Source organism: Falco naumanni, chromosome W, assembly GCF_017639655.2.
Source record: "Falco naumanni isolate bFalNau1 chromosome W, bFalNau1.pat, whole genome shotgun sequence".
NCBI classification, from domain to species: domain Eukaryota; kingdom Metazoa; phylum Chordata; class Aves; order Falconiformes; family Falconidae; genus Falco; species Falco naumanni.
Genome location: NC_054079.1, coordinates 7,423,975 through 7,451,460, shown reverse-complemented (window position 1 = coordinate 7,451,460; position 27,486 = coordinate 7,423,975). Strand labels below are relative to the sequence as shown.

The 27,486-nt window shown below is 41.8% G+C and overlaps 1 protein-coding gene across 1 annotated transcript in view; it reads left to right on the top strand.

The window, feature by feature from the left end:
- The first annotated feature begins 488 nt into the window (after window positions 1–488).
- LOC121080675 (amyloid-beta A4 precursor protein-binding family A member 1-like) overlaps window positions 489–27,486 on the top strand; it is a 69,162-nt gene continuing 42,164 nt past the window's right edge. The window contains exons 1-5 of the mRNA XM_040578815.1: window positions 489–538; window positions 1,048–2,239; window positions 12,716–12,814; window positions 16,602–16,641; window positions 21,415–21,560. Of these exons, the coding sequence (XP_040434749.1) occupies window positions 489–538; window positions 1,048–2,239; window positions 12,716–12,814; window positions 16,602–16,641; window positions 21,415–21,560 (1,527 nt within the window). The remainder of the gene's footprint in view (window positions 539–1,047; window positions 2,240–12,715; window positions 12,815–16,601; window positions 16,642–21,414; window positions 21,561–27,486) is intronic.

Sequence of the window (27,486 nt, the reverse complement as noted above, 5' to 3'; positions counted from 1 at the left end):
ATGGTTTTCTGACACTACATTTTAAAATATTGGACAAGGTTCAGAATAGCTGCCATTTGTAGGTAAAACTTATACCCTCTGAGCTAGGTAAACTTGGTTGCTTTGAGAAACATCTAGAGGATAAGCTGTATTCTTATAGGTTTATCTTATTTCCATGCTGTATATAATTATCATTGTTGGCAGACCTCTGTTGTAATTATGTCATCATTTAAGTTTTTTTTACTCTGAACAGAACACATTTGATAAAACTAAAATGTCTCACTAGTCTCAATGTAGCAAGGGTCACAGTTATAAATATTTGTAATGTCTATTCACTGTTTTAGGAAAGACATTTGGGGCAGAAGTATTTTTGCATAATTTTAGATGTATTTAATGAAGATGTCTATACTAGAGCTAGCTATCTTATGCTTCTCTAGGGAAGAGAAATAGGCACTTTGCATTGTACCCTAAAAGTCTTTTTTCTCTCCATTGACTGAAAGGTACCTAGGATGAGGATCTTGGTTGAAGATATCATGTTGGAAATGTCTAGTCTGCAAAGGTATCATATATCTGACCAATTGCAGACTACTGCAATGGGATAAAATCTCTTTGTCATTTTACACTGCCACATCCTACCACAATATCTCTACCACAACTGAGCCCCTGGTGAAAGTTAGTTGCTTTGATGTGCATTTTTTCTACATTGTCTAGATGTCTGGATATTCCATAGAAGCACCTCTTGGACTGGTCTGAGACAATGGATTCTTTCCCAGAGAATTTGTCCATAAAACTGTAAACTGCAATTCTCAAAGGAATTGTGGTCCCATCTCTGATTGAATGGTGCTGGTAGAAAACAATTTGCATTGGAAGGTCATGCTGTTGTGCTGGTTGTCCTCTGACTTCAGAGCTGATGAAACCAAAACTTTGTTGGAGAAGCAAGGGTGCCTTTGGTTACTCTGGGGTTGTTTGTTGTCTCCATATTGTGGGGCTTTTTTGTTTGACTGTTTTGTTTGTGGTTGTGTTTGGGTGGGTTTTTTTAATACCATCACTTTCTTAATTTCTTTCCAGTCCTGGTAGACAAAATGTCTATAGAATAAGTGGCCTACACACCAGAACTTTCCATGAACCATCTGAGGTGGAGGTGAATGAAGAGCCAGCAAATGAAGATATGAATGAATCAGTGGAAGCTGACTTGGAGCACTCACAGATAGAAGAGGAACAACAGTCTCTGATCTGCTATTCAAGCCACAGAAACAGCAACCAAGGGGTACCATTTGGGCCGGAAGAGGAAGGGATGCTAGCTCGATCAGCCAGCACTGAGAGTGATTTCCACAATCACATGGACATGGTAGAAAGGGATGTTATAGCCACAGCAGAGCATGGCTATGATGTAGATATAGTACAGGAGAATGAGGTTGAGAGTATATATGCAGTGCAGTACAGGCCTGAGTCTGAGGAGTACACAGAAAATGCTGAAGTAGAGCACACTGAGGCTGTTCATAATCAAACACTGCCTGATCATGTACATTTCCACTCCACTGAACATGAAGAAACCATGAATGCAGTGTACTCAGGTTATGTCTACACTCACCAGCCCCTCCGCCAAGGAGAGGATGAGCAGTATGCTGAGCCCTATGCTGACTATAGGCAGCAGGAGCATGTGTATGAGGAGATTGGGGATGTGCTGGACCTTGATGTTAGGGAGGGGCTTCACCTCTATGAGTGGGAAAGGGAGGAAGCTGACAACTATCGCAAGGAAGCTCTTGGTGCCCGCCTTCACCATTATGATGAACGATCTGATGGAGAGTCGGACAGCCCTGAGAAAGAGGCAGAGTTTGCTCCATATCCAAGAATGGACAGCTATGAACAAGAGGAAGATATTGATCAGATCGTGGCAGAGGTGAAACAGAGTATGAGCTCTCAGAGCTTGGACAAGGCTACTGAAGACATGCTAGAGGCAGAGGAGAGCTTGGAGCATGTTCAAGCTCTCCCTGGCAGGGAGCATGAAAGCAATGGTCAACTGTCAGCTGGCTCTAGGGCCACAGCCAACTCAGGAGAGTCAGTACAGAGGTGCAAAAAGGAAAAAAGGGATGCAATATCACTGGCCATCAAAGATATTAAAGAAGCTATTGAGGAAGTAAAGACAAGGACTCTTCATTCTCCTTATACCCCTGATGAACCAAAAGAACCTATTTGGGTGATGAGGCAGGACATTAGCCAAACCAGGGACTGTAATGATCAGAGGCCACCAGATGGATACGTAAGTATGCAGAGCTATAGGCTCACGTTACAAATAAAGGAACAGGGACCATGTAATACACATATGGTTTAACCCTGGGCAGCATCCAAGCACCACGCAGCCGCTTTCTCACTCCCCCTCACCCAGAGGGATGGGGAGGAGAATCGGAAAGGAATATCAAACTCAAGGGTTGAGATAAGAACAATTTAATATGTAAAGCAAAAGCCATGCATGCAAGCAAAGCAAAACAAGGAATTCATTCACTACTTTCCATCAGCAGGCAGGTGTTCAGCCATCTCCAGGAAAGCAGGGCTCCATCACATGTAAAGGTTACTCAGGAAGACAAATACCATAATGCTGGATGCCCCCACCTTCCTTCTTCTTCCCCCAGTTTATATACTCAGCATGACGTCATATGGTATGGAATATCTCTTTGGCTAGCTTGGGTCACCTGTCCTGGCTGTGTCCTCTCCCAATTTTCTGTGCCTCCCCAGCCCTCTTGCTGGCAGGGCCTGAGAAACTGAAAAGTCCTTGACTTAGTATAAATATCACCCAGCATCAACTAAAAACATCAGTGTCCTATCAACATTGTTCTCACATCATAGCCAAAACACAGCACTGCACCAGCTACTAAGAAGAAAATTAATCTATTCCAGCTGAAACCAGGACAGCATCCACAATTTATTCCATACCATTTACGTCATGCTACACTTTCCAATACAACCTCATTCACCACCACCACCCTTCCCATCCTTTGATATAATACACAGACATCATTCCCCTAGTCTATGCACCATCCCTGTAAACACATCTATAAAATGTCCATTGAGTTCATTTAGTACATGAACACGATCTCTTATGGTGGTCACTCAGGAGAAGAGAGGTTGTGTGTTGTATGGGGTTATCGGGCATCGAAGCCAGCTCAGATCGGGTCACTGCTGCACTTGCACTGCTTCTTGTAAGGCTTCTCCTCCAATGGTTCAGGTGGTTGCTGCAATAGTAATTCCTATAACATGAAAATCTAATCATGAGTTATAACAATTTAAAGGTATATCCATTACAATCTCCACCCCGGTCCCTTCAGATCAGCCTGTAGAGTTTAACATTGCAATGAACTCCTCCCCTTGCCCCTGCTCCGGCTTGGACTTACCCACAGACTGCAGTCCCTTAGGGATGTACCTGTTCCATGTGGAGCCTCAGCTACGAGCCACAGTCTCTCCAGGGGTATACCTGCTGCGGCATAGACTCATCCACAGCCACAGTCACTTTGAGGTGCATGTGTTCCAACATGGCCTTATCCATGGGCCATCACCATAGACCTGCTTCAACATGGGCTTACCCACAGCCACAGTCCCTTCAGAAGTAAATCAGCTCCATCATGGCCTTATCCCTGGCCACTATCATTCCAGGGTTGTACCTGCTCTGTCGTGGTCTTATCCATGACCACACACTTTGAGGTGCTCCAGCATGACCTCATGCACAGCCACTGATGCTTCAAGGTGTACCTTCTCCAACATGGACTTGTCCTTGGGCCACAATTCTTTCAGAGGCATATCTGCTGCAGCACAGACATAACCATGGCCACAGATGCTCTGAGATATACCCGCTCAGGCATGGACTTGTTCACAGCTACAGATGCTTTGGGGTGTCCTGATCCCACATGGACTCATCCACAGGTCGCAGTCCCTTTGATTTGAGTTCACACTGGAGTTTCAGCCTGTCCAGTACAGCAGCACAGAAACAGCAGCAATGCCCTGGCCATCTGCCAGCCCAGGCTCATCGCCATTGCTGTTATCAGAATGTTCCCAGGCACAGCACAGTAAGATGATAAGCAGTACAGCAAGCAGTGAAAGCAAGAAGCAGCCACTAACAAGCAGTAGACTCTAATATACAGGAAGGTAAGCAAGCCCCATGGTAAGCACAGAAACCTACCCCTTCATAGCTAAACAGCTTTAAATTCAAACTAGCACATTCTAATCAAATCTGTTATCTTGAACCCTTCGTTCCCCATGTTGGGCACCAGAAAGGACCATCATGGTTTAACCCCAGCTGGCAGCCAAGCACTACGCACCCACTTGCTCACTCCCCTCTCCCACCCAGAGGGATGGGGAAGAGAATCGGAAAGGAATGTAAAGCTCAGTAGTTGAGATAAAAACAATTTAGTAGGTAAAGCAAACGCTGTGCACACAAGCAAAGCAAGTCAAAGAATTCATTCACTACTTCACATGGGCAGGCAGGTGTTCAGCCATCTCCAGGAAAGCAGGGCTCCATCACACGTAAAGGTTACTCAGGAAGACAAATGTAAAAATGTCATAATGCGAGATGCTCCTCCCCCACACACACCTTCCTCCTTCTTCCCCCACCTTTATATACTCAGCATGACGTCATATGGTATGGAATACCTCTTTGGCTAGCTTGGGTCACCTGTCCTGGCTGTGTCCTCTCCCAATTTTCTGTGCCCCTCCAGCCCTCTCACTGGCAGGGCCCAAGAAACAGAAAAGTCCTTGACTTAGTATAAACATCACCCAGCAACAACTAAAAACATCAGTGTTCTATCAACATTGTTCTCACATCAGAGCCAAAACACAGCACTGTGCTAGCTACTAAGAAGAAAATTAACTCTGTCCCAGCTGAAACCAGGACAACACATTACAGTGGAACTGAGAGGGTTACACTGTTCTGTGAGTCATTTTATTCCTCAATAAACTATGCAATTCTGTATCTATTTTACATTTTTATTCAAAAAAAGGCATAAGGAGAATAGATATATGTTATCAGTGCACCAAATTTTCCTGAAATGCTGCTGACTTCATTAGAGTTGTAGTAGAGATGAATTTGACACAAAGCTCTATTGACTCTTTCTGAAACAAGTGCTGCTACATTTTTTACCAAATATCCACTGGATAATTAGAATAACTATGAAATAATTTACATTACAGTATAGAACCTTGGTGTTTCTATTAATTGTGGGCTTGACAGTTTTGATTTCTGTCAGATAATAATGCTAAAAGTTTCTATGAAAAACTTATTAATATTTACTATTAACATAAATGTAATATTACAGATACAGATATGAAAAGATTCAGATTCCTAATCTGCTTGCAGTCTCTAGAGGTTTTCTATGAATCCTCATGCATTGTATTATATTAATTAATATTATATAATATATAATATAATATTATATTATATCATATAATATCATATCTTTTCACATCATATCACATTATATTAAATTATATTAAAATATTACATTACAATATAATACATTGAATGATATGATATGATATGATATGATATGATAGTTCATTTGGAAAGGACCTAAAACAGTCATCTAGTCCAACTGCCTGATCATTTCAGGGCTGACCAAAAGTTAAAGCATGTTGTGAAGGACAATGTCCAAATGCCTCTTAAACAAGGACGGTCATAGAGGATCAACTACGTCTCTAGGAAGCCTTTGCCAGTGTTTGACCACTCTCTTGGTAAAGAAATGCTTCCTAATGTCAACTCTGAACCTCGCCTGGTACAGCTTTGAACCATTCCCATGCATCCTGTCACTGGATACCAGGGAGAAGAGATCAGCACCTCCCTCTCCACTTCCCCTCCTCAGGAAGCTGTAGAGAGCAATGAGATCACCCCTCAGCCTCCTTTTCTCCAAACTAGACAAACCCAGTGTTGTCAGCCGCTCCTCATAGGACATGCTTTCCATCCCCTTCCACCAGCTTTGTTGCCCTCCTCTGGACGCATTCAAGGACCTTAACATGTTTTTTAAATTGTGGGGCCCAGAACTGCACACAACACTCAAGGTGGGGCCACACTGGTGCTGAATACAGAGGAATAATCACCTCTCTTGACCAGCTGGTTATGCTGTGTTTAATGCATCCCAGAATGCGGTTTGCCCTCTTGGCTGCCAGGGCACACCGCTGACTCATATTGAGCCTGCTGTCAACCAGCACCCCCAGATCCCTTTCTGCAGGGCTGCTCTCCAGCCACTAGTCTCCCAATCTACACTTGTGTCAGGCATTACTCTGTCCCAGGTGCAGAATCCAGCATTTGGTCTTGTTAAATTTCATGCCATTGATGATTGCCCAATACTCCAATCTATCCAGATCCCTCTTCAAGGCCTCTTGTCCCTTGAGAGAGTCAACAGCACCTCCCAGTTTAGTATCATCATCAAACCTACTAAGGGTGCATTCAGCTCCTGCATCCAGATCATTGATAAAAATATTGAGCAAAATTGGCCCTAGAATTGAACCTTGAGGAACACTGCTGGTGACCACTTGCCAGCCAAATGTAGCCCTATTCACTACAACCCTTTGAGCCCTGCCCTTCAGCCAGTTCATCACTCAGTCCACCATAAACCCACTCAACTCACAGTTGGATGATTTGTTCAGAAGGATACTGTGAGGGTTAGTATCAGATTTTGGAAGGGACCACTGGAGATTGTCTCATTCAGGCCCCCTGCTCAAAACAGGGGCTGCTTGAGTGGGTTGCCCAGGATATTGCCCTGTCAGGTTTTGAATGTCTTGTAGGATGCAGACTCCACCATTTGTTCCAGTTTCCAATGACCCTTATGGTGTATTTAAAAAAAAAAAAAAAAGAAGTGTGGAATATCCTGTGTTTCAGTTTGTGCCCATTGCCACTTGTCCTGTCACTGGGCACCACTGAGAGGAGTCTCGCTCTGTCATCTTTACACTTTCCCATCAGCTTTTTATATAGATTGTTAAGGCCCCTCCAATCCTTCTCTTCTCCAGGATGAACTTTCCCAGCTCTCTCATCCCCTCCTTGCATGAGAGATGCTCCAGTCCCTTAATCAACTTCATGGCCCTTTGCTTGACTGGCTCCAGTATCTCCATGTCTTTCTTGTACTGGGGACCCCAGAACTTGACACAGGACTCCAGGTTGGCCTCACCAGTGCTGACTAGAGGGGAAGGATCACCTCCCTCAGCCTGCTGGTGACACTCTTCCTAATGCATCCCAGGATGCTGCTGGCTGCCTTTGTTGTGTAGGCACATTGCTGACTCATGTTCAACTTGGTGTCCATCAGGACCCCCAGGTCATTTTCTGCTAAGCTGCTTTCCAGATGGGTGGCCCCCAGCATGTATTGGTGCATGTTTCCTCCCCAGGTGCAGGACTTGGCATTTCCCTTTGCTGAACTTCATGAGGTTCCTGTCAACCCATTTCTCAGTTTCTCAATGTCCTTCTGGATGGCAGCACAATCCTCTGGACTAGAGTATCAGCCACTTCTCCCAGTTTTGTATAATCTGTTTTAAAATATAATATCAGTTCATTTTTCACAGCAGCAAGAGTTATGATATCGAGAAACTGACACTGTATCAAAAAGGCTATGCAGATGCAGTTAGATTAGATATTCTGTGCATAGAACTGGAGAAGTGCAGTTCATGCCCTCATGATGGACTGGTATGGATTTTTTGGCACATACACATCAGACAGAACAGCATAGAGGCATTCCCTTTAGAACAGGGGTCCTCAAACTATGGCCCCCCAGGGTCCTCAATCCGGCCCCCAGTATTTACAGAACCCCCCCCGCCCCCCCTCCGACGGGGGTTGGGGGGGGAAACCAAGCAGCTGCAGATGACCTCCTGCCACTTAATCCACGCGCCGGCCCCCTGTTAAAAAAGTTTGAGGACCCCTGCTTTAGAAAAAGCCATGGTTCTCCCAGGTATATACTCTCATCCCTCTGGAAGAGAAGGGCCCTGTATCTTCAAAGTAGTCTCCTAGGGAAGAATGATATGCAAGTGATATCTCCACCCAGAAATTGTATGTTGTGAATGCTCTTAGTTAAGTATGGGAAGGAGGCATTTAAAGGTACAAATAGATGTATGCAGCGCACAAATCATAGGTCTTGAGATATACTACTGCAAAAATTTGGTAAACAGCATCACTCTTCTAAAACAAGCAGATTTTAGTATTAGAAGACATTCTAACCATCTGGGTTGAGCAGGATAAGTTGGATGCAACACTGCTATTGTCTTTCCTATTGATTTTTGTTATTAAATCCCATTGTAAAGGGCAGTGAAGTACTCTCAGGTGAAGTGGATCACATTGTTAGACTGAAGCAATGCAGCTAAGATGGAGAATTTTTGGATGTACTGGGCTAAAAGTGAAATGTAGGTAGGTCTTCAAGGAGGAGGAAAAAAAAGGTTGCAGGTGCTTATTATTATTAAGACTCCTTGAAAAAAGCACTTTAAAAGTCCGTAGCAAAGTTTTCTATGGTAATAATAGAAAGACTGACATTCATTTATTGTTTGTATCTTGACAAAGTTTTAGTTAGGATTCTAAAGCAGTTCTATTAACTCTTAAAGAAGCAGTATTGGGCATTTGTTTTAGATATTAGATTATACTGTTTCAAGTAGCTGCATAAATTGCTTGTCCCCCATGATTTCTCAAATATTTCTAGCTATTGGTATAAAAGCTACTTGTGGGCTGTAGTGTATATTGCATATTGTACCTCTGTATTTTCATTTTGCTGAGGAAAACAAACAGGCAATTATTCTTCAAAGACAAAACTTGGCCATACAAGCATTTTTCAGAATAACTTTCAGAATAAATTGCATGTCTTGTAGCACACTGTAGATTGTATGATATTTGGATTTGGGGAGGTGGGGGTTGGTCAGGCTGCAATAGTTCTTTCAGAAACTTTTGTAGCAAACATGAAAAGACAGTTCCTAGAAGACAGGTGTATGATCTTTCTGATTGGTCAATAAGAATAATATTCTGTAGACAAGACTAGCTTAGGATTTTTGTGATGCTACTGGAACAACCATTAACATATTTAAGCAGTGCTGAATTTCTATATGTCAGCAATTAGATTAGTTTATGTAAAAGCTTTTTTAATTATTATTTTTGCATATGAATATGAGAACTTTCAGGCTTTTCAGAGAATTCTTTGTGGATACATTTGGTGTTGAAGGATTGTATGCTTTATTTTTTTTGTCCTTGCTTACTGTTTAAAGCTCAGTCTTCCAATATCTGTATATGATGTCAGTTAGATTGACAGTATCTCACACCTTTTATGTTTAACTGTAATATAAACAGCATTATGTATCTAATGGGAATAGGAATGTGATGGGAATGCTTTCCCAAGGGAATAGGTGTACTGGATTTGCATGGCAAGGTTTTGGTAGCAGGGGGGCTACAAAGGTGGCTTCTGTGAGAAGCTGCTAGAAGCTTCCCCTATGTCTGATAGAACCAATGCCAGCCAGCTCCCAAGACAGACTCACCACTGGTAGTGCCTCTGTGATAACATATTTAAGAAGAGAAAAAAACCCCATCTGCACAATAGAAACTGCATCTGGAGAGAGGAGCAAGAATATGTGAAACAACTCTGTAGACACCAAGGTCAGTGAAGAAGGAGGCAGAGAAGGTGCTCCAGGCACCAGGGCAGAGATTGCCCTGCAGCCTGTGGTGAAGACCACGGTGAGGCAGGCTGTCCCCCTGCAGCCCATGGAGGTTCATGGTGGAGCAGGTGGATGCACCCAAAGGAGGCTGTGACCCTGTGAGAAGCCCACACTGGAGCAGGCTCCTGGAAGGACCTATGGAGAGAGGAGCCCGTGATGGAGCAGTCCATTCCTGAAGGACTGCACTCCATGGAAGGGATCCATGCTGTAGCAGTTCGTGAAGAACTGTAGCCCGTGGGAAGGACCCACACTGGAAAAGTTTGTGGAGGAATGTCTCCTGTGGAGGGTTGCCACACTGGAGCAGGGGAAGAGTATGAGGAGACCTCCCTCTGTGGAGGAAGGAGCGACAGAAACAATGTGTAGTAAACTGACCTTGACCTCCATTCCTATCCCCCTGTGCTGCTCAGGGGGATGAGGTAGAGAAAATCTGGAATAAAGTTAAGCCCAGGAAGAAGGGGGGGGGGGGGGGGGGGGGGGGGGGGGGAGTATTTTAAGATTTGGTTTTATTTCTCATTATCCTACTATGATTTGATTGGTAATAAATTAAATTAATTGTTCCCCAAATTGAGTCCATTTTGCCCATGACAGTAATTGGTGAGTGATCTTTCCCTGTCCTTATCTCAACCCATGAGCTTTTCATTATATAGTCTCTCCCTTGTCCAGCTGCGGAGGGGAGTGATAGAGTGGCTTTGGTGGGCACCTGGCATCCAGCTAGGGTCAACCCACCACAATAGGAAATGCTACTTGTGCAGTTGAGTCAGCACAGAACTGTAACATTTTGTGTCACATGGTAAGTTAGGAAGCATATAACTCTCTCAAAGTACTTGTTAGAGTGCCAGGGATCTTATGGGTTACAGATGTTTCAGCATTTTCATAGTACAAGTATATTCCCATATTTAGGTGCCATTTTACAAAATCACCTTTTCTGTATGTCTCTTTTTGCCCCACAGTTGTGAAAAATAACAATAAAAAAATAGAAGCAAGGGCTACTGTTTACCTAGGATGCATCTGTATAAAGAATTGTTTTCTAACTCTTTGGTAGCCTCTATTAGTTGAATGTGATTCTGGAATTTATTTTTAGCAAATATACAAGATAGGCCTTTTAAAGAAATGAGGAAAAGGAAGAAGGGGTGGATGTTTGTTGTTGCTGTGTGTTTGTGAAGAAAAAGCAGCAGAAATTAAATTTTATAGCTTCATATTTGATATAGCTCAAAATTTGAGCTGGGGTGTGTATGCAGCCAAGAATTTGCTTCTGGATTGTTGCTGATGCCATCTCAAAGCAGAAATATAGTCATATTACAGTGTTATAACACTAGCTGCCTTAGAGAAGGTATGTAATAATTGTTTATGAAGTTAGAAGGATAGTATTTGACTGTTTTACTATTAGTGACAAACTGTACTGATCTGGCAAAGCAAGGACAAATATTTCTATGTTGAAGGAGACTAGAATTTCAGGGCTGCTGGGCTAAAAACAACCCAACAGTGTGCAACTAAAGCTTCCTCTGAGAGTTCACCTTATGACATCTGCACTGCCACATCTCCTAAAAATTTGGTTTTGAAATACTTGCTGGGTCAAAGCTTTATGCTCTTTTACATGCTGTATTTTTGTATCATATTTGCACTGAAGTACTTGTTACTCTTGACTTTAGATACCTAGCTATAGTTCTTTAATATTAGCAGCATTCCATAGGAGTGTCCTATTAGTATGATAACATTTCTCACAGCAGTTTACCAAGGTATTTGCTGGTGGATCACAAAGAGATAGAAAATTCATGATACTGGTTTGCTGTGCTGTTTGCTTTATTTTTCTAATATGACTTTCCCAAGTATATAATATCTGATGGAGGTTTTATAGTTGGAACAGAGAAGAACATTCTTTATGATAGTGAATGAGTGGGGGAAATAGTCTGAAAGATGGTTTCTCCATTAAGATTTAATTAAGGTTTTGGTAGCGGGAGTGGCTGCAGATGTGGTCTCTGTGGTAATAGGTATGGGGCTGCCCTGTGCCAGACACAGCTGGTTCCAGCCAACTTGTTGATGGACCCACAGCAGGCTGAAGCTAAGCCAGTCAGTGAAGTTGGTGGCGCTTCTTTGAAGACATTTAAGAAAGGACAAAAATGCCAGATGATGAGCGGGGGGGGGGGGAATTTAGAAACAGTAATATAAAAATCAAGGTCAGAGAAGAAGGAGCTGGAGGAGGTTCTTCAGGCACCAGAGCAGATATTCCCCTGCAGCCTGTGGAAGAGACCACACCAGAGCAGATATCTACACGGGGGCTGTGGATGACCCCATGCCAGAGCAGGTGGATATTTCCTGAAGGAACTGAGGCCTGTGGAAAGCCCATGCTAGAGCAGATTTTTCCTGATAGGAACTACAGTTTCTGAAGAGGCCCTCTGCTGGAGTAGGGGAAAAGTGTGAGGAAGGAGCAGCAGAAAGGAACTGTTATGGACCAACCTGTCCTCTGTTTCCCATCCTCCCGGTGTTGTTCAGGGTGTGGGGAAATAAAGTAGTCAGGAATGAAGGAGTGAAGTTGAGCCTGGGAAAAGGGTGTGGGGAGAAGGTGTTGTTTTAATTTGTCTTTGTTTCTCACTATCCAAAGCTATTTTAATTGTCAAAAATTAAAGGAATTTTCCTCAAGTCAAGTCTGTTTTGCCCATGACAGTAATTGGTAAGTGATCTTCCTGTCTTTATCTTGACCTATGAGCTTTTCCATCTTCTTCCCCTGTTCTGTTGAGGAACAGGAGTGAGGGAGTGGCTGGGTGGGTGTGTGGCAGCTGGCTGAGGTCAACCTACCAGTTGTCTATCACTGAGGGCAGCTATTAATATTTCAACGTGCTTAATTGAATAGTTTATTGACAAAGAAAAAAAGTTTTTCTTTGATGATTTAGCTGTTTAGATAAGTCTCAACATCCCAATAGACTGTGTGTGATCTTTGCAATGAAAAGGAAGGGCTATAACACTTCAGAAAGTGTTTGTCATGTTTTGGTGTTTTCCTCATTTCTTATTCCCACTGCCAAACCAGAGATATTTCTACATCAGTCACTCAAATTATGTAACTTTATTTTCTTACCATGTCTAGTCTCTATCTCCTGATTCCTCTCCACCCTGGGGTGCAGAACCAAGTAGGCAACATCATCAGGATGTCTGCAGTACAGCAGAGACCTCCATTAACAAAGAGGTAGTGCAATCTTGTTAAAAGCCACCGTCTTGTCTGTATCACTTATGCCTTTCTATTTTCTTTACCTCTTTGTACATGTATAATCTCCTCTCTTTTACCAAAACAGCAACAAAAAGAAAAAACTGGTTTGACATTTTTCCTTTGTGCTTGCCTCTCTGTCTGACTGAATGCATAACATAGGGTATCTAAGACCATTTGTGATGGCATTCCTTACTCTGTGTTTGGCTGCACCAGCACTTGTTTAACAGGCTAGAGGGTATTGATTTATTGAGGAACACTGCCAACATGACCTCTGTATTCAGGGCAAGAGGAGCTAGCCCTCTTCCTTATCTCTGCAGAATATCTTGCCATAAAGAAAACAACATTTCTCAGCCAGGTGAATAGGCCCTTCCAATGTAGTAATTTAATGCTGCCCACTATCTTATTGATCAATCTGACCTATCAATCTGATCTATCAAACTGAGCCATAGGAACAAGTAAGTGATTTCTTGATAGCCTGACAATGATTCACAAGCAGAACTGGAACTACAGTCTAGGAGTCCTGACTCGACTCTTTGAAAGCAAGCTATACACTTCATTTTTTTTGTCAAGGCCTGTACTAGGCAGGTTTCCACACTGCTGTAGTTGAGCTGAGATGAGAGATGAGAATTTTTTTTTCAAACTTCAATGTTAGATTTGTTAAGAGAGATCTATAATCAAGTAGACACAGTTGCTGATAAATAACTTGTGCTTAGCAGTCAGCTAAGAGCATGATATCTTCTACAAATGAATAAACCAGTGTACTATAACCAGAAGTATTGGCTGAAATTTAAGACTTAGTCCGTTCTTTTTTTTTTTCTTTTTTTTTTTTTCTTTATCATCTAGGGGGTGAAAAAGCTTGTAGCCTGTGTATATTTTAATTTAAATCTATGCTTGCATTTAGAAGGGGATGGAAGCTTTCAGAAGACTTAGGAATTTTATCCTTAATTTATCCTGCACCAAAGCAGTATTGGACTGTGTCATTATGATTTCATCTACAATATTCTTGAGCTTGCTAAAGCCTCTGGCTTTATCCAGTTTACAGATGTAGTTGCTTTAGAATCATAGAAACACTTAGGTCAGAAAAAACTTTTGAGATCAAGTCCAACTGTTAACCCAGGACTGCCAAGTCCATCACTAAACCATGTCCCTAAGCACCATGTCTATGTGGTTTTTAAACACCTCCAGGGATGGTGATTCCACCACCTCCCTGGGCAGCCTGTTCTAATGCGTGACCAACCTTTTAGTGAAAGAATTTTTTCCTAATATCCAATCTAAACCTCCCCTGGTGCAACTTGAGGCCATTTCCTCTTGTCCTATTGCTTGTTATCTGGGAGCGGAGACCCCACCTGTCTACAAACCTCATTTCAGGTAGTTGTAAAGAGCAATAAGGTCCCCCCTGAGCCTCCTTTTCTCCAGGCTAAACAACCCCAGTTCCCTCAGCCACTCCTCATAAGACTGGTGACAACTCTAAAGTAATAAACTTTCGGAGTAATTTCAGTCAGATGTGTTGTGGGGTTTTGGGTTTTTTTCCATGCAAATAAGCAACACTGCATGGTTTAGTATCTCCCTTACAAAAATTATAATGACAAAGCCTCATCATTTTTGTGAAACACTTATAGGTCTTAATAAAATCTTTATTTAAAATATAAATTTTACAGTGTTCAGTTGATGGACAAAACCAGTAATTCAACATTAATGTCCTATTTTTTTTTACTCATGGATATATAATTAAAAATTGATTCCCCTTTTTCAGTAACATTATCTGATACCTTGTTATTACTTTAGTTTTATCAGTGTTTCTTGACATGGATATTGAATGAAAAAAATTGTCTGTGTAGAGCCCTTGTAATAAAAACATTAATTTTATATTAGTTTACACGGCTTTATCCTGAAATGAAGTTTTATTGGCTAGTCAGATTACTGGATATCTGTCAAACCTGTAATTATATACATAAAATTTAATGAGGCCTTGAGTCTTTTAAAAACAATTATATATATGCTTTGAAAAGTATACTTATGTGTATAAGCTGCCTCTGATTTTTTGGAAGTGTACAGTTGTTTTGTTCTCTAGGCCTGTCAGAATCCAGCTAAAATTGAATCTCTGCTAGCATCACAGTAGCAGCAACTGCATTGAATTGGGTATAGGTGGCACAGTAAAAATAAAGTCATCACAACAGATTGAATAGCCAAAGAACAGCAAATCCTGATTTGAAAATAAAATATTGTGTCCTCTCAGCACTTGATTTCCCTTAAGCATTTTGACAGCAGGTGGTCATTACTTAGTCACAAATTTCTCTCTGCTGATACTGTCTCTGAGAAGAATCATAGAATCATTTAGGTTGGAAAAGTCCAACTGTAAACCTAACACTGCCAAATCCACCACAAGAGCTTTCATGGTTTTGCTGGACAACTCAGCAACTCTTTCATGAGGAAAGGCCAAGTATTTTAAGGTTCTCTAGGCTCTGTTTTCTGTTTTATGCACCTTTTTTTTCTACCACCAGTTATTTTTCAGTGAAGACAGTTTAGTAGGATGAAAAATATTACTTATTCCTTGCAGCCTTGTAACAATAAATGGAAAAGGCTCACCAGATTAGTCATTTACCTGTCACATAAGTGTGTATTTCCCAAGTGATTGATTTGTCACAAGCGTACAAAAGCTGTTAAACAGCCTATCATAAAGGAAAACAACTTGGTATATATGTGAATACGTAAATGCAACTGAACCTCTTCTGAGACACTGGACTTTATCCTGATCATACATGGATCTTGTTTTGTTATATATATATAGCAGTTGCTCCAATTTTAATGCATTGTAGAATGAGGTTCAGATTTGTCAACATCTTGTAATGCTTGACTTATCCAAAAGTTTTATTTCATAAAGGTTTAATAGTAGCATATTCTTTAGTATACCTATTGCCATGGGTTTTTTATACAAAGTTGTCTAGTAAATTCTCCCATATCTATATATTGTTGAATATAACAAAATGGTGAATGTCCCTGAAGTTATTTTTTCTAGATGTTTTTATTTTTACCACAGAGTCTTTCATATAAAATTACAATTGGAAGTGAGGTATTATTTTAGTCTGTGTATTTACAAGTGTAGGATGGATGTTCTTGGTTTTTTTCTGTAAGTCCACCTTTCATGAAAGTGAGATTTTACTTGATTAAACAAACAAGGAATAAATGCCTTGCTTGCAGTTTTCATTGTCTAAATCATGCACGTTTATATGTGCTTTTGTGCTTGTTACAGAATCAGTGTAGGACTGTTATTAAATGCATTTACTCCAGCAGATATAGGTGGCTACATAGTCTGTCAAGAACAATCCTAATAAGTAATTAAATTTTGTCAAGTCAGTGCTTTTTGTCATGAATAATATTAGTATTGGTCCATTTTAAATATCTCCATAGGTATTTATTTGAAAAATGTCTTTGAGAGATTATGTTTTTTTCCTGTATTTCTCTTTGTTAAAGAGAGCGCAGCACTAATTAGTAGTCAGGAAGTGTGTTGCCAAACACCAAGAGCTAATTCAAAATAATGTTGTGTGTTGCCTGCTTGATGAACATGTTAATAGAATATACCGTATTTAGGGATAATAACTCTCTAATAATTGGTCAGACTTTTAATTTAAAAGTAAATATTTTCCTAATAAACTCTCACCATCTTTTGCTAATAACTATTACTGTGATTTAATTTTTATGGAGGAATTTTTAATGTGCATTTAAGCATATTTTGTTCTGTTTGAAATACTATTTGTCTTGATTACAGTCCAGAAAAAGCTTGGTTTCATTCCCAACATATGTTGAAGGTAAGATATATTTCATAACTTAATTTTCTTTTCATTATATGAACGCCAAAGTTTTTAATGTATATAATTTTATTTTTATGTGCAGAACATAAAACTTGCTAAGGTTAGATGAACTGATTTAGATTAAAATGTGTCCAACCTGGAACTATATTAAACCCTTGTAGGCTTTTTTGGAAGCTGAGTAAAATGTCTCTCTTATTTTATAACATTTTATTGATGGCTCTTGCCACCTTTCAACTGGGTTGTTATTGATATCATTTAAATCACTGATTAAAACACCCCAAACCGTGGAATCCCTAATGTTTGTGAATGTGTGTAGAGAGTAATTTGTTGCTTGATAAGGAACAGAGGTTAGACAAAACAGTCAAAATTTACACAAAACTGCGATTTAATTAGCAGGCAAGTAGGAGTAAACTTGCACTGATTTTCAGGTACTTATCTTCTGATTAAATAACCCTTATGCTTTATAGAACGGCCAAAAAAATTTTAAAAAGCTGATGTCATATTTAATTTAAAATGTCTTTAAATCCCTTGGTTGTTTTACAGTGTGCTGAAAATTTTAACATTGGTTTAGTCTTTAAAAATACATGTTGTATATTTTAGAACCCATGACCAGATGAACTGGTGTACATTACATGGATTGCTTTGAAACTAGCTGAGGTTTGGAAATTCAAACCAATGAAGGATCTCTCTTTGGTAGACAGCCCTTTCTTTGTCAAGACCATCTTAAAGTGTGTCCCTGCCCCCCAACAAAGAAAAAAATTTTCTTAACATTCTTTGAGATATTGGTCCAGTGGGCAGTTGCTTAAAACATTGAATACACTATTTTTATGCAGGTAATTGATAGTCTGAGAAAAACTTTCACCTATACTACACTTATTCAACAGATAATTCTATACTCTAACATAATGTATGAAGGGGGGTTTATGAAGAACAATACTGTTGTTCTGCAAGTGTGTTCACATCTCATAAAAATAAAACATGTTCCTCTTTCCTTTTTAATATGCTTCCTGTCTTATCCATACCTCTTTCTAGGGTGAAAGATTTTTAATATTTTAAGATTTAAAGATGTTTAAGATTTTGTGTTTTGATCAAGAACTATGCTATAAAGGGTTTGGTAATCGAAGTGCTGATAAGGCCTTTATGCATAAAGTAATAAATATCAGCAATTGAAATACTGTATAATTTCAGAGCTTGAGCAATAATATGCCAATATGTAGCGTGTCTAGATGCTATGTGGTTGCTTGAAAGTGGTTGGTAAGATGCTGATGCTGTCAGGTCTGGAACAGGCACCAACATAGTGATATCCAAATGCATGCTTTATCCCACTTGGGTGTTCCCCTGATAGCCAGGGAAAGCACCTCAACCCCCCCAGTCATCCTGATCATGGAAGCACGTTTGACGTGTCATATGGTCAGAACAGAAGGTTTTCTTCATTGTCCAGACTTAGACTGCAGTGACTGATCAAGCACAGGATTGCCCAGGGGGGACCCACAAAAAACACAGATCACATGATTTACATACTTTATTATCCTTTTCCCCACTGCTTGGCCCTTCTTTTTGTATCTCCTTTTCTAATATCCATGCCTGGACTTGGCGCTCTCACCCACACCTTGAGTCTTTCGAGATGCAGGTCTCCTACTTGACAGCTAGTCCAGCTTGATGTGTGCTAGCAAATTATACACACACGCACACACACACAGAGTATTAAAAATCATTAGGGAAATATAAACACGCTGATTCCTCCACTTGCTGGCACCTAAACCTATGGGCCCTGTAACTTGTGGCCCCTTCTCCAGTTGCTGGCGCTTAGACCTTACAACGCTCACATAGGATAGAGGGTGAGAGCACACAGAAAAATTAATTGAGTAAAAGGATTTAATAAGAAGACAGGACAGACTTCAGTGATAAGGCACAACGCTCAGTCAAACAAGTGTACTGACTAGCAGCCTGCTAACATGTGACTGGCCTCTTCTAACCCTCCTTTTCTCCATTTTCCCATGCTTGTACTTCCGCCTCCATCTAATTTGATCCCTCCCATTCTTCACCCTGGTCTCCTCCCAAATAAAAAACCCTGCCTCTAATTACTCTTTGCCAACTGGTCCGTTTTGCTACATCCATGCCCAGATTTGGTATTTCTGATGCCAGTCCCGAGACACTCTCAGCATTATATGCTACAGTTACCCAGGCACCGTTGGCCTTGCAAGGTTCCACTTCCCCAAAGGCCCCCAATGCTCCCTGTCAGGTATCTTTGAAGTCACACGTAGCTCCCCCTTAACCACCAATGCAATCCAGCCATCCCTCATGGTGCTGCCTGTAACTTTTGGCAACTTATCACTCTGTTACCTGTCAAATCTGGCAGTTTCTCATGCCATGGCCAGTAGTTTTCCACATCCTGTCCAACTAGCTGAACCTTGGGCCACAGCCTAATCAGCAGACCAATCATTTGCCTGCAGCCCTAACAATATAAATTCTATTCCTTTAGGTTTCATTCTTGAACATGATTAGTGATCATAATTACTTTCATTTTTGGGGTGTTGTCATGGTTTAACCCCGGCTGGCAACCAAGAACCATGCGGCCACTTTCTCACTCCCCCTCACCCAGAAAGATGGGGAGGAGAATCAGAAAGGAATATAAAACTCAAGGGTTGAGATAAGAACAATTTAATAGGTAAAGCAAAAGCTGCGCATGCAAGCAAAGCAAAGCAAGGAATTAATTCACTACTTCCCATGGGCAGGCAGGTGTTCAGTCATCCCCAGGAAAGCAGGTCTCCATCATGCGTAACAGTTACTCAGGAAGACAAATGCCATAATGCCAGATGCCCCTCCCACACACACACCTTCCTTCTTCTTCCCCCGGTTTATATACTCAGCATGACATCATATGTTATTGAATACCTCTTTGGCTAGTTCAGGTCACCTGTCCTGGCTGTGTCCCCTCCACGTTTCCTGTGCCCCTCCAGCCCTCTTGCTGGCAGGGCCTGAGAAACTGAAAAGTCCTTGACTTAGTATAAACATTACCCAGCAACAACTAAAATCATCAGTGTGCTATCAACATTGTTCTGCATCAGAGCCAAAACACAGCACTGTACTAGCTAATAAGAAGAAAATTAACTCTATCCCAGCTGAAACCAGGACAGTGTCCATTTATGTAGTATCTGAATAGATTGAGTACACTCAAGGTACATCAAAATCAGTAGTCTTAAGCTTTCATCTACAAATTGGGAAAGCCTCATGGTAAAGATTGTGTATGTACTCGTATTTGTGTGCATATTATGAGTGTGATTAACATTTAGCTCTAGCTAGTAATTTTTTTAATTAACTTATATTGCATTTATATAACATTATTTTGGGGGTAAAGATCTCAGTCCTTGGTAATGTCATCTTTGGTGAATTAGAAGAAAATTGGCATTTTTGTGTTATGCTCAACTTCAGGCTTTAGCACCTCTTAAATCTCAGGCTAACTCTTGAGTTGACTAAAGACTCTGTTCTAAAAGGATCAGGTTTTGTTCCTAGAAAAACAGAGAGCAAAATCAGTTTATACTTCTTGATATAATATAGACAATTTTACAAATTCTCTCAAATTCTCTCAAATGATGATTATCTGTACTTTTTCAGTGGCCTTAAACAGATTTTTTTTCTTACTTGTAGCAAAACAAGAAGCTTCTTCCAAAAACCTCCCTTTTTCTCAGATCATGAGAATTTTAACATACAGAGAGAAAAGCCCTGTCTTCAGCAGATATAATCCTCAAGCACCTGAAAACCTGTATATTATACATGTTTCTTTGTACTGATTTGTGAGATGATTTTTACTTTGACTTTTAACTTTACACAGAAGGTGATGAGAGCTGAAGTCATTAAGTATTTTGCAGGACTAAGACAGTAGCTTTTTCAAAATGCAAGAACACTTGCTCTGTATATTTACCATCAAAATCTTTTTGTATAACACCTCCCCCCCTGCCCCAACACAATACCCTTGTTGGGAATGAGTGCAATTTTGATAATATCAATCTCCTCTATTATGGAGGGGTGTGTGTGTATCATAATTGTAAAGTATTCTTGAGGAGATTCCACTACCCATTCAAAGTGCTGAGAGAATAATTTAAGTATTCTTGTTTCTATGTAAGAACAAAACTAAAGAGGTTATTTTGCTCTGGAGTGAACCCTACCTTATAGGACAATGATCTATTCTGAGAAATTGCATTAGCAAATAGTTTCTGCTGGAGAGATGTTGGGAAGATATGCTCGGTGTTTTGTATTCCTTGATTAAAATATTGCTTGTCATACCATCATGCTAAAATGAAATAGTTCAGTGGAGCATTGTGGATAACTGGCTAGCTGAAAAAGTTCACATAGACATAGTCCAGCTGGCTGGACAAAAATGCACATCGCTCTCAGCTTATCTGAAGTAAAGCAAAAATACACTATCCTTGGCTGTTCTTGTTACACAATAACAGGAAGATTTTGGTGGGAAAAGAATGTTGCAGGTGGGAACAGATAACTACAGAAGAGAAACTAGGGGGAGGCTTGATATTTAGGCAACTAACCAATAATGAACTTAACTTTTGTAATATGTATGAGCTAATTATAACAAGGCATAAAAGGTGACTGTAAGAGACAATAAACAAAGTCTGCTGATCACTCATATTGAGTGACTGTGTCTTCCCTCCATCGCGACAGAGCATTTACAGCTCTTAGGTACAGGCTCAAGTGATCAGAATATATTTTTTTTTGCCATGGTTTAATGTGATTTTTTTGCTCCTGTATTTGTAGTTCCTGGACCTTGTGATCCTGAAGACTTGATTGATGGAATAATTTTTGCTGCCAATTACCTTGGCTCCACTCAACTCCTTTCTGACAAAACTCCCTCCAAGAATGTGAGAATGATGCAGGCACAAGAGGCTGTCAGCAGAATCAAGGTGAGGGACAACTCTTGCTCTTTCTCAAGTTGGTGTTTTAGAGCTGCAGATGTGAACTTTTTGTACACTCAAGTCTTCTCATGTTGGATTATCTGTGGTTTCAGAAACATTAAGTGACTAATCTTTCTTTTTGCAAGATAAACCACTTATTTAATGCTGCTTTTGGAACAAGGGTGAAGGAAAACAGTTCCAGATAATTCTAATTTGTACAGTACAACTACTGCTCTATTCTGTTAGCCAAAAATCTGTAATTGTCAGGGCAGGCCCAAAATGAGAGACAAAGACGTGTGATTCAAAGTCTCTAGGCAAGTAATAGCTCAAAGAGGCTGAGCAATGTCTGCTAGCCAGATTTATTAGCTATCCTGGTAACAAACCAAGGGCAGATGTAGACATACTATTTATAAAACATCATCTCCTTTGAACAGATACAAGCATAAACCTGACACCACCACCACCCTCACCAAGGGTGTGCCCCCCACACCCTCCAGTGGACCTGGCTTAGCAGGATAATGGACACAAAAAGCCTGAACGTCAGCTGGGGTATGCACCTCTGATGCGGGCTCCCAGGAATGGTCCTCTGGGCCATACCATGCCCAATCAATCAAATACTGCAGGGTACCCCAGGATATCCTGAAATCCAAAATAGCCCAGACGTGATATTTTCTCTGGCCCTGGACCATAATTGGGGGCAGAGGTCAAGGTTGCCACTAGAAGGGATCTGAGTGAATGGGTTTTAATGGGGAGATGTGAACAACAGGGTGAATCTTGAGAGCACGTGGAAGCTGCAGACAAAATGTGACCAGACTAACTTGGGCTGTGATTTTATATAGCCCAAGATAACGAGTCTAAATTAGAAAAAAACTGCGCCAAATGAACATGTTCACCAGACAACCAAACATAGTCCCCAACCACAAAGTCTGGTGCTGGTCACCAACATCTATCTGCACAGTCTTTGTAAGCAGCCTTTGCTTTTTCCAGCTGCTCTTGAAGCAAATGTATATGCCACAACCACTTAAAGAAGACCCTTCAAGGGAGCCCTCAGGGGTATAAAAGTCAGTTCACTGGCTGAGGAGGGAAACAAAGATGCTTAGCATAAAATTACCAAGGGAATTTATTCTCTTACTTTTGCTATGCGCACAGGGGTGCCCCAGCCTAATGCATGGAGGACCTTGATACAGTGTAAAGCAGGTTTTATATATGTTACAGTACAGTTGTGTAGACCAATCAAATTACTTCTGTTACAGGGTGGGCTAATCGGTTACTATTGCTTGTGTAATCAGTATCTAATTGTCTCATGCAGGATCAGTACATGCTTGTCCCATGCAGGTGGTATGGATATATGTGTCAGCGGTGTGTTAATTGTTCTAAACCAATGTTCTGTGTAGAGGAGTGCGTGTGTGTATACTGGATTCTGGTCAACTGCATTTCTGGCCATGGTTATATGCCTGGGGGTTTTTGGAAAGTAAATCTTCTGTTGTTTTATTGTGGGTATAGAGTGGTGTCAGTCGGTGAGAGCCAGCTTAGGTTGGGTCTTCAGGTCACGTTGACCCTGAGGTAAAAGCTCATAGTCTCAGGTACTGTTTGTACTTCTAAGGAAGTCAGCATCTTGCCTTTCACAGGGGAACCCCCCTGGACAGCCTCCAGAGTAGCGGGGTGGTCATGGGGATGAAAACCATACTTCACATAAAAAGGAATCTGCTGCATGGAAGAGTGGACATTGCTGTTATAGGCAAATTCTGCCAATGGTAAGACAGAGCTGCAGTCATCCTGATGTTAATTAATATAATAATGGAGATACTGCTGCAGGATCCAGTTGACCCACTCCATATGACCATTAGATTGTAGGTGATACAGGTAGGAAAGACAGTTGCACCCCCAGCAGGGCCATAAGCTGCCTCCAGAACTAGGCAGTGAACTGGGCCCCTTGATCCATCGCCATGCTATCCAGCAGGCCATGGCAGCAAGACACATGCTGCAAAAACAAACACACAGTCTGAGGGGCTGTGGGCAGTTTCTTTAGTAGAACAAAAAAAGCAGCCTTCGTAAACAAGTCCACCACCACAAGCACCTCTGTCTGCCTCTGAGACACAGGCAAGTTCACAATAAAATCCATTGAAATAATTTTCCATGGCCACTCAGGAGTTGGTAAGGGATGTAGTAGACCCTGCAGCCTCTGTCGGTTTCTTGGCCTGGGCATTGATGTTATAAGCAAGAACATAGCTTGTGACATCTGCATGCACAATAGGCCACCGGTATATCTGTGTGACTTGATGCAGAGTCTTCCAATGACCATCATGCCCTGCTGTCAGCATGTGATGACAGTACTGAAGGAACTGTGCATGCAGTGGTCCAGCAGGGATATACGGCTGCTCATCATGATACAGTCAACCATCCTTCTCCTGCAGATTCTGTGAAGTATCTCCTGCCTGAAACTGCATGATCAAAGAATCACCAACCATTGCCCAAAGCGCAGAACTTAAAAAAGCATGAGCCAGCATGGATGCAACAAAATTCTGCAGAGAGAAAAAATTACAGGGAGGTGGATCTGTCTCAGCAGCTCCTGCTGGGGCTTCCTGACATGAGAGATTATCCACCCTACCATTCTGTTTGCCCAATTTGTAGGTGATATTAAACAGAAACAGAGAGAAAAGTTGCCCAACAAGTCAACTGGGGAGAGGCACTTGAGGTTCCTAAAATATTCCAGATTTCGATAGTCAGTCAGTACCAAAGTAGACTCAGCAGGACCCACAAGAAAGTGCCTCCACTCAAGAAACACCTCATGGATGGCCAACAACTCTCCCAGATATCATAATTCCTCTCTGCAGCAGTCAACTGGCAGAAGAAATAGGCACAAGGATGAAGCTGTCCATTTGATGGACCACGCTGAGAAAGTGCCACCCCAATGGCAGGGGAAGAAGCATCTGCCTCCAATGCAAAAGCATGACTGGTATCTGGGTGGGTCAAAACCTGGGCTGTCGTAAATGGCTGCTTCAACTCATCAAAGGCCCCCTGAACCTCAGGCATCCACTAAAAAGGGACAGGCTTACGAGTCAGTGCTGTGAGTAGAGCAATCTTTTGAGCAAACTTCTGAATAAAACACTGATAAAAATTGGCAAAGCTCAAAAAGCGCTGCACATCATTGATGGAGCATGCCAATGAAGAACAGTGTTGATCTTCATGTCCATGCTCACGCCTCAGGATCGATTGAGTATCCCGAGACATCTATACACTGTTGGAAGAAGGCATGCTTCTCCAGCTTGGCATAAAGGCATTGGTGGTAAAGGTGGGAGAGAATGTCCCAAACATGAACAACATGTTCCTCCTATGTGGTCAAGTAAACTAAAATGTCATCCAGATATGCAATGACATAACTGTCCAACAAATCACAGAAGACATCATTCATGAAGTGCTGAAAGGTGGCAGGGGCACTACACAGGCCAACAGGCATCACATGGTACTCAAAATGGCCGTACTTGCAAACAAAGGCATTTTTCCACTCATCACCCCGACAAACACAAATAAGATTATAAGCCCCTCTCAGACCCAGTTTAGTAAACCAGTGGTGTGCACTGCAACATTCCAGTTGCAAAACAGCTCAGGAATGAGAGGCAAGGGCTACCAGTTCTTGATGTTAATATTATTCAATCCCTAGTAGTCCACACATGGCCTCAAGTCTCCATCCTTCATACAGCTATGGCATCATACAATTCAAGTCATGGGTTATTTTCCCCCAAGGTTAAATATCCTTGAGGTACACACTGGATTTCCCCATCCTTCCACATTATCTACCAAGTGTATTTGAGTCCCTGAGCAAAAGGAGTAACCCATGCTGTCTTTCCCAGCCAGTTCCTTATGTGCAATATGAGGACCTTATCTCCTTTTGCAGTAGGTAGGGATTTCATTTGCACAGGGCCAGGTCAGTTAGAAGATACTCTAGTGTTAACCAGCCACATGGCTTCTGCTAAATTTGTATCCCAGTGATTGAATGTCCCAGCACTCATGGCTCTCAGTATAGGTTTTAATAGTTCATTGTATCGTTCAGTCTTTCCAGAGGCTGGTGTGTGATAGCAGATGTGATGCACCCAATCAATACCATGTTCCTTTGCCCAGGTGTCTATGAGGTTGTTTAGGAAAATGAGTCCTGTTGTCTGACACGATTCTTTCTGGGGTGCTGTGCTGCCACAGACCATGCATTTCAAGGCTCAGGATGGTGTTTCAGGTGGTGGTATGGGTTACAACAATTTAAAGATATATCCATTACAGTTTCTACTCCATCCCCAGTATGGCCTCAAGTCTCCATCCTTCTTCTTTACAAAAAATATGGGGGCACCAAGGGGTGGAGTATTGAATAAAACCCTGGGCTAAGCCATTCTCACTATAAGCCTTCAAAGCCACCACCTCTGGCCATGTCTCATGGTTTAACCCTGGCTGACAACCAAGTACCACACAGCCGCTTGCTCACTCCCCCTTGCTGAGGCAGAAGGCTTGGACACAATTTATACAACCAATGTGATCAAGTTAGTGCCACTTTATTAATAGACTCACCGCAATTTATAGCCCCAGTTAAAAATACACATGCTACGCAGGCTTTGTTATGTAAAAGGTGATAGGTTAAAACTACTTGTTCACACGCTTCCACCTCTCCTATGATTGGTCCTGGTGTGGTGCCCACACGCTGCTCCTCCCTTATGCAGGCATCCTGTTTTTTCTCATCTTTCTGTCCAACTCTCTTATCTCTCTGCGAATAAACAGTTTCTTTGTCTCCCTTGGCCTTGAATATGTCCTTCACAACAGCTGCAGCTTGTTACAGCTTTGGCCTGCTTGGCCAAAGTTACTTGGTCTGAATTGCTCATAATATATCCGTTGTCTTCCAGCCACTCCACACCCCCTCACCCAGAGGGATGGGGAGGAGAATTGGAAACAAATGTAAAACTTGAGGGTTGAGATAAGAACAATTTAATAGGTAATGCAAAAGCTGCACACACAAGCAAAGCAAAGCAAGGAATTAATTCAGTACTTCCCATGGGCAGGCAGGTGCTCAGCCATATCCAGGAAAGCAGGGCTCCATCACGCATAACGGTTACTCGGGAAGACAAATGCCATAATGCCAGATGTCCCCCCCTTCCTTCTTCTTCCCCCGGTTTATATACTCAGCATGACATCATATGTTATTGAATACCTCTTTGGCTAGTTCAGATCACCTGTCCTGGCTGTGTCCCCTCCACGTTTCCTGTGCCCCTCCAGCCCTCTTGCTGGCAGGGCCTGAGAAACTGAAAAGTCCTTGACTTAGTATAAATATCACCCAGCAACAACTAAAAACATCAGTGTCCTATCAACATTGTTCTCACATCAGAGCCAAAACACAGCACTGTACTAACTACTAAGAAGAAAATTAACTCTATCCCAGCTGAAACCAGGACACCATGACACAGGATAGATACAACCCAAGGGGAGAGAACCATCTGGTAGCAGCACGATAGAACAATCATACACCCGATTGGGAGGCGGAGGGTCAGGTTGCTACTTGCTTTTGCTCACAGGCATCCAAAAATCCCTAAAATCTGGCGGCAGTGCCCCCAATAGGCCAGCAGATGGCTTGGGGAAATTGATGCTGCTGGCATGGGACACCTGGCAGGCACTAGTGCCTTCCTGGAACCCTGGACAACTACTGCCACCAGACACCTGCTGCGGCGGGAGGAGAGCAGCAGCAACACCTGCCTCAATGGCAGGAAGGTAAATCCATCTCTGTGCCCAACAAACCATCAGCTCATGCTGGACTAACCAAGGCATTCCCAGGATGATTGGCTAAAAGGGCATAGAGAGGACAGAACAATAAATAAACTCCCATATCCTGGGGCAACAGCGAGCTGCGGAAGCGGGTTGCGCTACTCTGTGGGACAACTCTGCCCCCACCCCCGTGGAGGGT